Here is a 16,552-nt window from a genome sequence, read left to right as displayed (position 1 = left end):
CTACTCTCCCTCCATTTATATTGGAACCTTTGATTCCGTCAGTATGAGCTTAATTTATAAGCATTTGCAGAGAAATGAGTAAATAAATAAATAAGATCAGGGAAAAGTCAATGTACCCATGAAATTAGAATTGTAATTTTCTAATAACCTAAGCTGTCTCACCTCTAAAAATGGGTCCTACTGAAGAAAGCAAAAATAGTTGTGAACTCTATTGCCAATTCAGGAGAAATAATAGATTTTTTGTTTTTTTGAGTACCAACTGCAGAGAGTTCATGACCGCTGGTAGTTACTCATAAACTCAACAAACAAGAAGTATGTTCACTATTACTGGAATTCTTTAAGGGACTTTAAGTTCCTTCTGATGATGTAATTATGGACTTACCCAGTTGCCTCAGCAAATTGTTCCAAAAGGTGAAGAAAATCATTCCCTGCTTGTGCAATTTTGAAATCACAATCTCCACTGTATAAAGAACTTGTATGATTAGGCAGAACCAATCCTTAATATTTTAACATAATCCTATTATGCTTATTTCTCTAAGCTAAAAATAATAAAGTTAAAATCTATCTTTTTAATGCTATAAACCGGGGTTTGATTCTGGTCTCGGTTGCTGTTTGAAAAGATTTTGCACATTTTCCATGTGACCATGAATGGTTTCCCTGGGTGCTTTGAGATTTTCCACATATCTGGAAGATATGCTGGTTAGTTAGCTACTTTAAATAACCCCTAGTGTAGTTGACTGTAGGAGAATTGGAACGGTGTTAATGAGCATGTGAGAGAGAATAGATCATGGGAATTATGCTGGGAGAAATGAGATTGATGGAGTTGCTCTGAAAGCTACAATAGACTTGAAATGCCAAATGTCCATTTATGTTATAAAGAAATCTGAAAAATATAACATCTATCATCATCATCATCATCTTTATTTGTGTCAAAAGCTTGACCTTTTCATCATGTGCAACATTGATTATAAAAAGTGAATTATACGGAAGAGTCTTGTATTAAATGCGTATAGTGAGTTATAGCTAAGGAACAATATTACTTGTGAATGGTTTCAAGAAAGAGATTGACCAAAGTATTTACTTAAATAAAGGTTCATGAAGATCCTTACTGAAAGTAGACAATTCAAATGTTGCAATTACAAATGATCTGATAGCATTCATTTCTCAGAGCTGTTCTGTGCAGCATCTTGAATTTATTAAAGGCATCCGTTAGTCTCGTGAGACCATGGATTTGCTCCTGGGCAAGGTTGTGTGGAAGACTGGCAGTTGACAATAAAGTTGTCCAAGGGAAGGGTATTGGGACCCATACAGCTTGGCACCAGTGTTGTTGCAGAACACTGTGTGGTTAAGTGCCTTGCTCAAGGACACAACGCGCTGCCTCGGCTGGGGCTTGAACTCACGACCTTCAGGTTGCTAGTCGAATGCCTTAACCACTTGGCCAAGTGCCCACAATTTATTTCCTAGCAGAATTCATATAAGTAACAATGAAAATCATAAATAAGTTAGAAAAAAAACTGCTCTTTGGAATTAAGTAATAATAATATACAGGCCACAATGTGAGCAGCAGAATATTTAAAAAGTACAAACTTAATTGGAGCCTTCTGGTGAATGGCTAGATCTGTGAGTAAATTCTGTGTTGGAAACACAGCTTCCTATGACATATTATTTCCAAGAATATATGGACAGCCCTTTCTACAGCACAACAGACGGAAAAATAATAGGCTGAATGTAGCTGGATTCATCTGAAGGACCAAGGACCCTGCCTGTTTACATGTATCCAGACTGGATATGAGTACTTCCTGCTACCTCCCCTCTCCCTTCCCCTTTTCTCAGCTATGATTCTCCTCTCCCTGTCTCATTCCTACTGTCAGTCCACAATAGAGACCCATATCAGAATCGGGTTTATCATCACTCACATATGTCATGAAATTTGTTGTTTTTTGTGGCAGCCATAATTTCAATACATAAAATTACTACAGTACTGTGCAAAAGCCTTAGGCATCCTAGCAATATATATGTGCCAAAGACTTTTGCACAGTATTGGTATAAGATGTAATATTGTATTTTATCTGGTTCGCTGCTGTATAAGATGCATATTATAAAAAGAATATTTTCAGTAATTCATGTTACACATTTGGCTTAAAGTCCTCATTTCTTTTGGTTATTAAGACCCTTTTCTTGTCGTGTATGTTAACTGTTATTTTACACATTTAGGTATTGGTGCCATGCAAAGCTAGCTTGTCAAGAGGCAGCGTGGCTGCTGCCCACTTTGAATCTTATGTCCTGTATCCTGTGGATGAAGCTGGTAGTAGTTACCAGACATTAAATGGAAAAGTAAGTGGTGTACGAATATATGGAGCATGTTTTTTCATTGTGTGCAATCTTATTTTAAATATCTCTGTCTGCTGAGAGATTCTAAAATTTGCAATGCCTTTATTTCTATCGCTTACAAACATAAAATGCAGAATTATTAATTATGCAAAATATTGGCAAAAGAAAATTTCCTCTGATTTTCACATTTGATTTAAAATTATGAAATTAAGTGACACTAATTGTGCTCTAATTATTTGTATGAATATTGTCGATTTTTCAGAAGCGCCCAGATTTTAATTTCTTGTTTAAATATTATTTTTCCCCCTTCACTGTAAACTATTTGTATTTCCAGGAAGTGACCATCAGAGGAAACCTAATTAGTTTGGGTGTTGGATTTAGCTCACCGTGCACAATACGTATTCTTTTCGAAGAAACTTTCTACAATGAGAAAGAAGAAAGTTTTAGCATTCTATGTATTGCCCGACCATTGGAAAAGAATTCCTATTCAGGTCAGTGAATTAGAAACTTGGTATTTTACCTGCTACTGCAGCCTATCTTGATAATAAATGAAAAACACATGTATATATTAAACAAACAGTAATTTTCATAACTACTGCATTAGGACAGGACAGCTTAGAAAAGTTTTGTATTGAATAAGATTGCATGATAAAAGTGAGAAGATGACTTGCATTTTACGTCATTGACTACCTTGACCTACTTTTATTTAAGCTGACTGATAAACTTTTCTGGTGGTATCAGATGGGCGCCATCTAGTTCAAATAAATTGGTGGTTGCAAAGACTATTGCTGCCAAAATGTGCCTGAAACAGGAAGTGAAAGAATTAATGTGAAGAGACTAATCTGTCTGACTGTACAGGTGCATCCTAATCTGATGAGTATTTTCAGCAGTTTCTGATTTACTTCAGGTTTTCAACAGTTGGCATTTTTTTAGTCTTTCAATTTCTGTTTAGGTTACACATGATGTACTGTAAACTTCCTGACCACCGTATCTCAGGAAGGATACACAGGCCTTGGAATGGTTGCAGTCTAGCTCTCCTAGGATTATCGTGATTTTCTAAAGTTAAATTATGAGGAGAGATTACAGAAAATAGATGATGGAAATTAGAAGACAATGAGGTGCTTTTATTGTGGCTTTTAATGTTGGGTAGAAATAAAGCTAATTTATCTGGCTTTAAAACCTACAAATTAGAGCCAGAATATTGCTATATAACTTTTTTTTCCTGGAGCTTCCATAAACACTATTGTTGTCACAACAAAGAAGTAAATAGTATGGAAAAGCATTTAATTGGGATAGGACAAATGCTGATGCTATTAGGCAGGAACTTGGGAGCGTGAATTGGGGAAAAAATGTACTCGGGGAATGTGAAGGTTGCTTAGGTAGCATTTGCCTAGGATTCTGGATAGGTTTGGCTCATTGAGGCTGGGAAAGGATGGTAGATGAAGGAACCATGGCTGACAAGAGATCCAGTAAAGAGGAAGAAAAATGCATACTTAAGGTTTAGGAAATAAGGATCAGACAGGGCTCTGGAGAGTTATAAGGCCACTAGGAAAGTGCATAAGAAGGAACCTAGGAGAACTAGAAAGGGACGTAGGAAAGCTATTGCAAGTAAGATTGAGGAAAATCCCAAAGCATTCAATACGTGTATGAACAACAGGAGGATGACCAGATTGAGAGTAGGACTGAACAGGGATCAATGTACCTTAAATCAGAGCAGGTAGGGGAGGTCCTTAATAAATTCTTTACTTCAGTATTCACCAGTGAGGATGGCTTAAATCAGACCTATGTGCCGGAGTACATCAACTTTAAGAAAGAGGATGTGCTGGAACCTTTGAAAAACATTAGGATAGCTAACTGTCTGGGGCCAGAAGGGATATACCCCAGGTTACTGCAGAAAGCAAGAGAAGAGATTGCAGCAGCTTTGGCAATGATTTTTGTGTCCTCACTAGTCATAGGAGTAGTACCAGAAGGTTGGAGGTTGACAAGTATTATTCCTTTGCTCAACAAAGGTAATGGGAATCATATTGGAAATTATAGACCATTGAGTCTCACATCAGTGGTGGGTAAACTATTGAGGAGGATTCTTAGAGACAGGAGTTACGAGTAATTGGAGAAGCATAGTCTGATGAGGAATTGTTAGCTTGGCTTTGTGAGGGGTAGGTCATGCCTCACAAACGGGATTGAATTCTTCAAAGAAGTGACAAAACAAATTGATGAAGGTAGAGCAGTGGATATAATGTATATAGATTTTAATAAGGCTCCCATGGTAGTTTCATTCGGAGAGTCAGGAGGTGTGGGATCCTGGGAAACTTGGCTGTGTGGATTCAGAATTGGCTCGCCTGCAGGAAGCAGAGGGGTTTTGTAGATGGAGTTTATTCTGCCTGAGGGCCAGTGACCCTCTAGTGATGTTTTGTAGGTATCTGTTGTGGGAAATGTGCCCTTTGTGATTCTTATAAATGACCTGGTTGAGGAAGTAGAAGGTTGGTGTGGTAAGTTTGCAAATGTGGATAGTGTAGAAGACTGTTACAGTTTACAACAGGACATTAGTAAAATGCAGAGCTGGGCTGACAAGTAGCAGGTGGAGTTCAACCCGGGAAAGTATGAAGTGATACACCTTCAAAGGTTGAACTTGAAGGCAGAGTACAGGGTTAATGGCAGGATTCTTGGCAGTGTGGAGAACAGAGGGTTCTTGTGGTCTACATCCATAGATCCCTCAGAGTTCCACACAAGTTGATGGGGTAGTTAAGAAGGTGAATGGTGGGTTGGCCTTCATCATTTGGGGGAATTGCATTCAAGGGCTGTGAAGTAATATTGCTACTGTATAAAATTCTGGTTAGACCACACTTGGAATATTGTGTTCAGTCCTGATTGCCTCATTAAAGGAAGAATGTGGAAGCTTTAGAAAAAAGAATCCAGTTTAATATTACCAGCATATGTTGTGAAATTTGTTAACTTTGTGGCAGCAGTACAATGCAATACATGATAAATGTAGAAAAGAACTGGATTACAGTAAGTATAGATATGTCTATTAAATAGTTAATTTAAAATAAGTAGTGCAAAAACAGAAATAAATTTAAAAAAAAGGTGTGAGGTAGTGTTCGTGGGTTCAATGAGCATTCAGAGATCGGATGGCAGAGGGCAGGAGCTGTTCCTGAATCGCTGAGTGTGTGCCTCCAGACTTCTCTACCTCCTTTCTGATGGTAACAATGAGAAGAGGGCATGTCCCGGATGTTACATGCAGAGGAGATTTAAGAGGATGCTGCCTGGATTAGAGGGCATATTTTATGAGGATAGTTGAGTGAGTTAGGACTTTTCTGTGTGGAGCAAAGGAGGACGAGAGCTGGCTTGATTTTTGTGTATAATATGATAAAAGGCACAGATACAGTGGACAGCCAGCAACTTTTTCCCAGGTTAGAAATGGCTAATACAAGGGAAAGTATAGGGGGGAATGTCAGAGGTAAGTTTTTTTTTCACACAGAGTGGTGAGTGTGTAGACGCATTGCCTGGGGTGATGGTAGAGACAAATACATTCAGAACATTTAAGAGACATGGATTAAAGAAAAATGCATGTCTATGTGGATGGGGAAGTGTTAGATTGATCTTAGAATAGATTAAAAGTATGGCACAACATTGAGGACTGAAAGTAGTGGTCCATGTTCTATATGTGGTAGATCTTTTATATGTCTATGCCTGTTATAATATTTTCTAGAAGAAAATCCCTCAGCTTTCGATTCCTACTGTCTGAAAAACTTTGAGGATGCCAAAGAATTTTTGGGTCGACAATTATTCAAAGTTGATAAGTACATCGATGCTTTCCGAAACTCCTTTAAAGAGCTTGAAATAAAAAGTCTACGGCATCATATAGTGAGTAACTGGTTCTTGTTCTATAAATTGTGATTTCTCTTGTAATTGCATTACTACGGTTGAATGGTGAATTCATTTCATTTCTAGTGCACGTATTTGAACAGTGGGTCCTCCTTTCCTACCAAGTGTTACCAGGTTCGGATATGGCCCAAGTGCAGAGTGAGAGACACTGAAGCAGGTCTACATTTGCATTAAAGTTTGTGCACCAGTGTTAAAGAGAAAAATAAAACAATAAACGCTTGGCCAAATAGGGCCATTGACTAAAAACTTTCAAATGGCAAACGAAGCCTACATGGCGGCTGAAAAGAAAATCTGAACATTAAACGAATACCGCTAGTCTTCAGAGTCAGTTCACTCAAAGGTCCAATTTTCTCAGGGAAGCCGAAAGTAAACAGACAGCGAAGCGTTGCAGTGCTCTGTTCAAGTCTTGACAAGCACTACGACGACAAGTATGGAGTTAAATACTATCACGAATAAATAATAATTAGCTGACACGTGCAAATTCGCAAGTGCAGTTGCCCTATCTACTGTGCTGCCGAATCCGTGGTTGTGACACCAAGGAGGAGATAGTTCCAGCTAACAAAGAAGTTTTTTGTGATACATGTTTAAATCCAGAAAAAACTCTTAAAACACATTTAAAACTCTTGGTGAATTTTCTGCCTTTTTAAAAAAAAATTCCAAATTACAAACAATTTCTAAAACGCGCAAGATTTCCAAAACACAGGTACAATACCTATAAGCTAAAAGGACATCCAATGATGCAGATGAACAAATCGCCCATCACAGAAACCGAGCCATAGGAATGGTCTCTCATTCACCCTGTGTTTCTTTCTTGCTGCTTTATGTTCCTTACCCCATTCCTAACAAGTGTGAACTGTTCCCTCCATTTACATATTTTTTTCTGCCACTTGGGTGAAGTATGGTATACATATTTGAGGAAATATCAAATATCTTTTTTTTACATAAACACTCTAAAAGATTCTTGGAGACACAGCTCCCAGTCACCCACAGTTAATGCTGTGAAGCTAACTCCTCTGAGTACATAAACCTTCCCACTTAATAATAGACCAGTCATTGATGTGCTAAGTGATTGTCTTCATCTGATGTGCAGGCTTCCTTGAACTAAGTAGCTGTTGTTTGAAACAAGCCAAATTGAATAGTCATATACTGTGCCTCTTGAGCAGCAATAAGCCAGGTGCAGTGACCCAGCATCCTGCTTTCTATAGATAATGTGTCTGTTTGCAAAGCTGCCCTTCCAACTTCAAACTGATCATTCCTAGCCATTTACATTATACACTGAAGGCAGGTTCCCATTTATGACAACAAGATGAATAAAAAATACTAGGTGGAAGTTTATTTTACTCAAAAACAACCCTTTCATCCCCAGAAGTGTCAGCAGATGCCCCTGGCATGGGAAGTGAATATGTATCAAAATATTACAGCCAATGTCTCTCATTATAGAACTTTGTGTGAGTTTTGCAACTATTGAAGTTAATATATAAGCATTTGTCAAGTATCCCTTACTTGGTTGATTTGAGCAAACCACAAATCCATACTGAAAAGGTGGGAAATTATCAATCAAAACAATGTTAGAATGATTCCTTAAGCTGAGGGTATACCAATTCCTTGAATACATTATGATACTCTATTGGTAATGACTATTATTTAAAATTTTACATTGACAATTATTTTAATGCTAGCTGGACAATAACTTTGAGCATGTGATTAGCCAAAATATTTTTAGAAAAGCTGAGAGACTGAACCAGAGAAAGGCACAGTGTGATGACCTCTTCCCTCACTTCCATTCAGGGTTCCAGACAGTCCAACCAGGTGAGGCAACACTTCACATGTGAATCTGTTGAGGTACTCCAGTAGGACCTCCTCTTACGTTGATGAGACCCAACATAAATCGGGGGACGACTTTGTCGATCACCTCAGCTCCATCCACAAAAAGGGGAATTTCCTAATGGCCAATGATCTCATGCCCTATTCCCATTCCTGTTCTGACATGCCAGTCCATGACCACCTCTACTGCCACAATGAGACAACTCTCTGGTTGAAGGAACAACATCTTGTATTCCGTCTGGGTAGCCTCCAACTTGATGGCATGAACATCTGGTGATTTCTTTCCCGTCTCCTTTCTTCTTCATTTCCCCACTCCGGCCTCTTGCCTCTTCTTACCTTCCTATTGCCTCCTCCTTCCTTTTCTCCTATGATCTGGGACCTCTACTTTTCGTGATTTTTTTTTATTAACGACCTGGATGTGGGGCTAGAAGGGTGGGTTGGCAAGATTGCAGACGACACAAAGGTCGGTGGTGTTGTAGATAGTGTAGAGGATTGTCGAAGATTGCAGAGAGACATTGATAGGATGCAGAAGTGGGCTGAGAAGTGGCAGATGGAGTTCAACCAGGAGAAGTGTGAGGTGCTACACTTTGGAAGGACAAACTCCAAGACAGAATGCAAAGTAAATGGTAGGATACTTGGTAGTGTGGAAGAGCAGAGGGATCTGGGGGTACATGTCCACAGATCCCTGAAAGTTGCCTCACAGGTAGATAGGGTAGTTAAGAAAACTTATGGAGTGTTAGCTTTCATAAGTCGATGGATAGAGTTTAAGAGTTGCGAGGTAATGATGCAGCTCTATAAAACTCTGGTTAGGCCACACTTGGAGTACTGTGTCCAGTTCTGGTCGCCTCACTATAGGAAGGATGTGGAAGCATTGGTAAGGGTACAGAGGAGATTTACCAGGATGCTGCCTGGTTTAGAAAGTATGCATTATGATCAGAGATTAAGGGAGCTAGGACTTTACTGTTTGGAGAGAAGGAGGATGAGAGGAGACATGATAGAGGTGTACAAGATATTAAGAGGAATAGATAGAGTGGACAGCCAGCGCTTCTTTCCCAGGGCACCATTGCTCAATACAAGAGGACATGGCTTTAAGGTAAGGGGTGGGAAGTTCAAGGGGGATATTAGAGGAAGGTTTTTTACTCAGAGAGTGGTTGGTGCGTGGAATGCACTGCCTGAGTCAGTGGTGGAGGCAGATACACCCAGTGAAATTTAAGAGACTACTAGACAGGTATATGGAGGAATTTAAGGTGGGGGGGGGTATATGGGAGGCAGGGTTTGAGGCTCGGCACAACATTGTGGGCCGAAGGGCCTGTACTGTGCTGTACTATTCTATGTTCTATCACCTTCTCCTTCCTTTTCTTCCATGATCTGCTCTAATCTCCGATCAGATTCCTTCTTCTTCAGCCTGTTGCCTTTTCAACTTTACACTACCCAGCTTCCTACTTCATCTTCCCCACTTCCCCACCCACTTGGCTTCTCCTATCACTTTTTAGCTTGTCCTCCTCCCCTCCCCCTTTCTATTCTAGCTTCTTCCCCCTTCCTTTCCAGCTCTAATCAAGGGTCTTGGCCCGAAGCATCGACTGTTCCCCTCGTTGGATGCTGCCTGACCTGTTGAGTTTCGCCAGCATTTTGAATGTAGCTCTGGATTTCCAGCATCTGCAGGATCTCTTGTGTTTGTGGTTGTGTGATGATATCTAATTTGAGTCCCATACAGAGCAGTGATAGGAATGTCATACAAAATATTACATAAAAGACTGATTTTATAACTGTTTCACGTAGAGTTTGAAAATTTCAGCATTTAGATCAATGACAGTTGGTCACAAGTATCGTAAGTCATATACAGATGATTAAGACTTCTTCAGAGAATGCATTCATTATTTGCTTTTACCACAGAAGCTGTAAACTAGTGCTGTTAAACCTTATGCCGCAGCAGATGCTCTGTATTAGTGGGCCTGTGCCCATTCAGAGAGCTTGACATTTATAATTGACAGCAATTTTTTAAAGTTATGGCTTAATGCCATGTTTTTTTTTGTCACTATACAACTATAATCTAATTTAGGAGTTCAGATGACTTGGATCATGGAAGTAAAGCTAAAATAGCTAGGCATGTCATTTCAAATCTTAGATTAGATTATTCCCTTCAATTGCTTTATTCTGTTATTATTTATAATTTAATCTTATTATTTTCTTTCTTTCATCCTGTGACTGGGAGCATAATGCTAAATTTAAAGTTATCCTTTCTTTTTAAAGAAATATTTTTAAAGAGATATTTCTGCTTGAATCTATCTAATGGTGATAGAAGGATAGATTTCAAAATGGAGATAAGATACTGCAGGTGCGGGAATTGGGAGTAAAAAAATTAATGCGAGAACTTGCTGGGTCAAGCGACATCTATGGAGGCAAATGAGTGGTCATCGTTTTCAGTTGTAGCCTTGCATGAGAACGGAAATCATGACACAAAGCACCAACTATCTCTTTACCTACTCAGATGCTGTGATTTGCTGTAGTTTTTCCAGCAGCTTTTGTTTTGCTTTAGGTTTCAAAATTAATGAATATCTCTATCTCTGTAAAGTGCTTTTCTTAAAAATGTTTTTGTGTAAATCATCAGAATAAGACCATGTAAGCATAAAGGTATTTGGATGTCCCAATTTTAATGTAGATTTTATTGTAAATGGATGTTAATTGTAGAAAATTGCATACTCAAATCTGATATTCAAAATTTGGCCAAGTGCTTTACAAAATATGCATTTTGGTGTTCATCACGAATATATAAATCAAATTTTGCCAGCCAGAAACAGTAAGTGGTGAAGATATGTTGTCAGTTAACTTTGGAACTGGGACAAAATTCTTGAACTAAGCATTAAGAGAAAAGCATTCTTGTGTCTCTTTTGCAAGGTGGAAAACATCGTTGGTGCACAGCCAGATTAAAATGCATATGGACAAAGTAGTACTTGGTTTAGACTCCAGTTGAATGTCCTGAACCTGTTGAGCTCCTCATACATTGTTGCAAGTTATTTGAACTCCATTTGGTGCTAAGGCTTTGTAAATTGGACTGTAAAAGCTCAAATCCTGAAGTTTGTATTTTATTTTTTTGGGGAAAAAAACAGGATGAAGTAAATGCACTCTATACAAAATGCCTTCAATATCTTCTGAGAGACTCAAAATTGGTGAGTTATTAATCCATGCTATTGAACTTTTTGTAGTCTTGAGGTTAAATTACATTAAAGTGGTTTAAGTTGTTCATCAGTAATTGTTTTTTTTCTTTCTCGGGATTAAGAAAATCTTGATCAAGCAGGAGGTGCAAATGGCCTTGCTGAAACAAGCTGTTGAAGTATGTAAGCATTTTTAGATTCACCTTGAAAACCAATTTTCACATTTGTTAATAGTGGAATTAATTATCCATTACTTTCATTAATTAATTTTGCAGATGTATGTACTACATGGTATCCATGATCAGATTTTTAAGAGTGTGGGAACTATTGAGGCCAGTCAGGTATAAAGTTTGTTTTTAACATTATCACATTTTACTACTAATAAAACAGTATGAAAGTTGTGATCTTAACTTGAATCCAATTTTTAAAGCTTTTTTTGTATTGTTACAAATTTTCAATAAATTGAATGTAAGTGAATATTTATAGTAACTACATTTTAGAGTAAAGCATGATATCACTCTTGACTAATTTGTGCTGTCTGCTTACTTAAAGGATGCTGCTTTCAATAAAACCACCCGAAGTCTACAAGATCTTCAACTGAAAGATTTAGGAATCAAGTCACAATTCAGGTAGATTTTCATTTTAAATCTAAACACTGAGCTTTGGATATCTTAATCACACAGACTTGTGTGGATACTATAAAGTATGCAACTGGTATTCCTTTTGAACTCTGTTTAATTAACTGTAATTTTCTTTTATGTTATTTGTGTGTCATCACACCAACACGCCTGGAAAGAACTGGAAAGGAAAGGGGAAGAAGCCAGAACAAAAAGGTGGCGGAGGAGGAGTGGGTGGAGGAGGAGGAGGAGAAGCTAGAAGGTGATAGGTGAAGCCAGGAGTGTGGGTGAGGAGGGATGAAGTAAGAAGCTGGGAAGTGACAAGTGGAAAAGGCAAAGTGCTGGAGAGAAGAAAGTATCCGATAGGAGAGGAGAGTGGATCTTAGGAGGAAATATTTTTTGGCTCTGATTAAATGATTGTGATTTGTTTGGTAAATGGTAAGTTTAATTAACTCTCACCTTCAATGCCACGGTAAGAAATTTTTGAGTGGAAATAACTTTGCATTACACACAAAAATTGCTGAAGAAACTCAGCAATTCAGACAGTATCTATGGAGGGGAATAAACAGTCAATGTTTTGGGCCAAAGCTTTGCATTATGATGTTATGTCTTAGATTGGAACACATATGTAACGTGAACTTTTGTTGCTCTGATCTAGTATGACCTGCAGAATATTGATTATTGCAAATTCACTGCTAAGTAGTATGTTCTAAATGCCAGCCAGATTTGAAATCCAATATAATGTCATTTGCAGCAGTATAATTTTGACCCTATTGATTTTTGCAATAGTGTAGTGTTATGTAAATGAATAATGTTCTAAGCTAATGACTTCATTTAATATTTTAGTATAAATATACCTCGTGCCAAGCGGGAATTGAGTCATCTGAACCAGTGTACTAGTCCACAACACAAACTGATCTGCTTACGAAATGTAATACATGTGATCATGCAGTCCCCAAGTCAAAGAGGTCAGTATATCAGCGATGGTTGAAGAAAGCTATGAGTAGTGCTCCTGCTTTGCTTTAGTTTTGTTCTCCATATTAGAATAGTATGTTATAATTACTCTGAAATATGAACTAAGCATAAGGTTTATAAGGATTTTCTGCAAAGATGAGCCAAACTTGCTGTGAATTGCAAGCTGTTACATGCTCAATTTCTGCCATTTTTGTTATAAGTTCAGGACTGATGTGCCAATATGTCCTAAATATTTTAGCCCCTAGCTGGAGTTCTACTGTGTACGCTCCAATATTGTAATCCTCACAGAATCCAGTGATGGAATACCAACTTGCTGTAGTACCAGCACATATTCAAGGAATCTACTTAATTTATTTTGAAGGTGAGGGGCAACAAAGAGAAACAATGAGATATATTTTTAAAAATGTCATTAAAGGTGATTTGGGCTTTGCTGGCAGGGCCTGCATTTATTGTTACCTTGCGTTGCTGCAGTCTTTCTAATGAAGATCGGAGAGAGTGTTGTGGGACAGAAGGTAGTTTCCAGTATTTAGATCCAGCAACGCTGAAGAAAAAATGATGCAGTTCCAATTTAAGATGATTTGGAAAAGAGCCTCCAGATGGTGGTCTTCCTGAGAACTTGCTGACAACATCTCATATTGGGAGAGATCGTAGGGGTGGTAGGTGCTGTTGCAGTAGCCTTGGTGAATGATTGTTGTACTTTGTATAGGAACACTGACTGCAGTGCACACCCAATGGTACGTAGAAGAAACGTTTCGGGTAGTAAATGGGATACTAATCACATTGGCTGCTTTGTCATGGATAGTTCTGGAATGTTGTTGGATCTGCAATGGATCCCGACAGGTGTAGGGTATTCTTTCACATTCCAGACATGTGCATTGCAAAGGGTGGAAAGGAATTGATAAAGTGGGTGAATCACTTGATATAGAATACCTGGACTCCAAATTTGTTCCTGCAGGCACAGTATTTATATGGCTTGTCCAATTGAGTTTCTGGGCATTGGTAACTCCCAGCTCTATCTCTACAAGATGTTAATGATGGGGGAGTTAGCAATAGTATGACTGTTGAATATAAAGGGTAGCGCCTGAACTCTGTGGTTGGAGATGGTTGGTAACATTCATGCCACAAAGACCAAGCACCAGCTCATCTCCATAAATGATCAAGATCTCTTACCTATTGATTCTAACCTGCTTCACTATCAACAAGATCCACAAACCATGCCATGTATATTCACATACAAATCATTTACGTAAATAATGAATAACAGGGGTCCCAAAACTGACCCCTGGAGCTCTCCACGTCACAGGCCTCCAGCCAGAAAGTCAACCTGAAATCATCCCCTGCTGCTTCCCATCATTAAACAAATTCTGAATCCCTTCTCGCTAGCTCCTCCGGAATCCTATGTGATCTATCCTACCTGATCAGCCTGCTATGCGTGACCTTGTCAAAGGCTTTAATAAAACCTGTATAGGCAACAACCACTGCCCTACCTTCATCTATTCCCTTAGTTACCTCTTGGAAAAACTCCAAGAGGTTTATCAGATATGATCTTCCACTCACAGAACCATGCTGACTATCAGGGCTTGACTATTCACGTGATGATATATCTCATCCTTCAGAAATCCCTTCAGTAATTTCCCAACAAATGAAGTCAGGCTCACTGGCCTGTAGTTCACTGGCTTATCCTTGCCACCCTTCTTGAAGAATGGAACCACATTAGCCACCTTCCGGTCTTTTGGAATTTTACAGTTGGCTAACAATGAAGCAAATAGCTTTTTTAAAAAAAAAAAAGCCTCTGTAATTTCTTCTAAGGCCTCACACAAATGATCCAGGGGTACACTTGGTTAAGTCCTGGAGATCTGGGCACCTTAATTCACTTAAAGGCTGCACATCCCTCCTTCTCAAAACATGCATTTGTTCCAAGACATCGCTACTTATTACCCTCATTTCTTTGGCATACTTGATTATTCTCCTTAATAAATATTGAGGAGAAACAGGCATTAAAAATCTCAGCTATCTCCTGGTGCTTCACGAATGGGTGTCCCTGATGGTCCTTAAGAGGATTTAGTTCTTCCCTAGTCACCTTTTTATTGTTATTACAACTGCAGAACCACTTGAGATTATCTTTAACCCTGCCTGCCAAAACCATCTCATCCCCTCATTTTGCCTTCCTGATTTCCCTCTTAAACCCACTTTTGAACTTTTTATGTAAATTGAGGGATTAATTTGTGGCCAGCAGCTGAAAAGCAAGTAAGGCATCCTTTCTCCTTGCCAGAGCCTCTGTGTCTCATCAGCCATGTTTAGCTCAACTTAATTATGTTTACCTTTCACCCTAACAGGAACTTGCTATCCTAGACTTTTTGTTTTAAAAAGCCCTCCCTCTTGCCAATTGTTCCTTTGCCTTTTTTTAACTCCAGTTAGATCCAGCCTAATGCCCTTAAAGTTGGCCCTGCATCACTTCAGTCCTGTTCTATCTTTTTCCATAGCCATTTTGAAACTAATAGAATTATCGTCATTGGACTCATTTGCTCCCCGGCTGCCCCTTCAGTGACTTGGCCCATCTTGTTCCCCAAGAAGAGGTCTAGTATTGCATTTTCCCAAGGAAATCCTTCCTTATACTAGGTGAGGAAACTATCTTGAATGCGCTGCATAAACTCTGCCCCATCCAGGTCCACTTTGCACTCTGGGTGGCCCAAATGATACCAAGAGATTTGATATCTCCCACAAGCACTATCCTGCTATTCTCACAACTACATGCAATATCTCAACATGCCTGTTCCTCAAGTATCCACCAACTATAGGCAACTCTCTGGTAGAGCCCTGCTAAGGTGGTAATTGCTTTCTTATTTCTACTCAAAGGGCTCATTAGATGATGCCTCAAGAGTATCATCTAATCACTGCTGTTCTGACCTCCCTTATCGAAAAGGCAACACCCTCTGTATGTTGCTTGTTCCAATGTCACGACTAAAGCATTGGTATCTTGGAATATTGAGTTGCCTTCTCTCAGCCATGTATCTGATATTGACTCAATATTTCAATCAGTAGAAGCTGAGTCCACCCCCTCAGTTCACCCACCTTACCATGAGCAAATAGTATTTGCATATGCTAATTAGGTAGTATTTCTGTGTGATTTATATCAAAGTAATAAGGATTTTTATTTTTAAGTGACATTGTTTGGCACGGACTAGAAGGGCCGGGATAGCCTGTTTCCGTGCTGTTATGGTTATATGTTTATTGAGAAAGTAAGGAGGCATGGGATCCAAGGGGAGATTGCTTTGTGGATCCAGAACTGGCTTGCCCATAGAAGGCAAAGAGTGGTTGTAGAGGGGTCATATTCTGCATGGAGGGCGGTGACCAGTGGTGTGCCTCAGGGATCTGTTCTGGGACGCCTTCTCTTCGTGATTTTTATAAATGACCTGGATGAGGAAGTGGAGGGATGGGTTAGTAAGTTTGCTGATGACACAAAGGTTAGGGATGTTGTGGATAGTGTGGAGGCCTGTCAGAGGTTACAGCGGGACATTGATAGGATGCAAAACTGGGCTGAGAAGTGGCAGATGGAGTTCAACCCGGATAAGTGTGAAGTGGTTCATTTTGATAGGTCAAATATGATGACATTACAGTATTAATGGTAAGACTCTTGGCAGTGTGGAGGATCAGAGGGATCTTGGGGTCCGAGTCCATAGGACGCTCAAAGCAGCTGCGCAGGTTGACTCTGTGGTTAAGAAGGCATACAGTGTATTGGCCTTCATCAATCGTGGAATTGAACTTAGG

General features: G+C 39.1%; 1 protein-coding gene across 4 annotated transcripts in view; it reads left to right on the top strand.

Moving 5' to 3' along the window:
• Nucleotides 1-16,552, top strand: part of ankrd27 (ankyrin repeat domain 27 (VPS9 domain)) — a 104,293-nt gene that overhangs the window by 4,602 nt on the left and 83,139 nt on the right. For 3 of the 4 annotated variants that reach the window (XM_072279704.1, XM_072279703.1, XM_072279705.1), the window contains exons 3-10: nt 2,215-2,334; nt 2,666-2,822; nt 6,041-6,195; nt 11,148-11,207; nt 11,318-11,371; nt 11,468-11,533; nt 11,745-11,821; nt 12,656-12,777. In XM_072279704.1, coding sequence (XP_072135805.1) covers nt 2,215-2,334; nt 2,666-2,822; nt 6,041-6,195; nt 11,148-11,207; nt 11,318-11,371; nt 11,468-11,533; nt 11,745-11,821; nt 12,656-12,777 — 811 coding nt within the window. Of the gene's footprint in view, nt 1-2,214; nt 2,335-2,665; nt 2,823-6,040; nt 6,196-11,147; nt 11,208-11,287; nt 11,372-11,467; nt 11,534-11,744; nt 11,822-12,655; nt 12,778-16,552 lie in introns of those variants that run through there. The other variant, XM_072279706.1, reaches the window with a different exon arrangement.

The sequence above is a fragment of the Mobula birostris genome, chromosome 15 (assembly GCF_030028105.1).
Source record: "Mobula birostris isolate sMobBir1 chromosome 15, sMobBir1.hap1, whole genome shotgun sequence".
Lineage (NCBI taxonomy): Eukaryota > Metazoa > Chordata > Chondrichthyes > Myliobatiformes > Myliobatidae > Mobula > Mobula birostris.
This window is presented reverse-complemented; position numbering and strand designations above follow the sequence as displayed.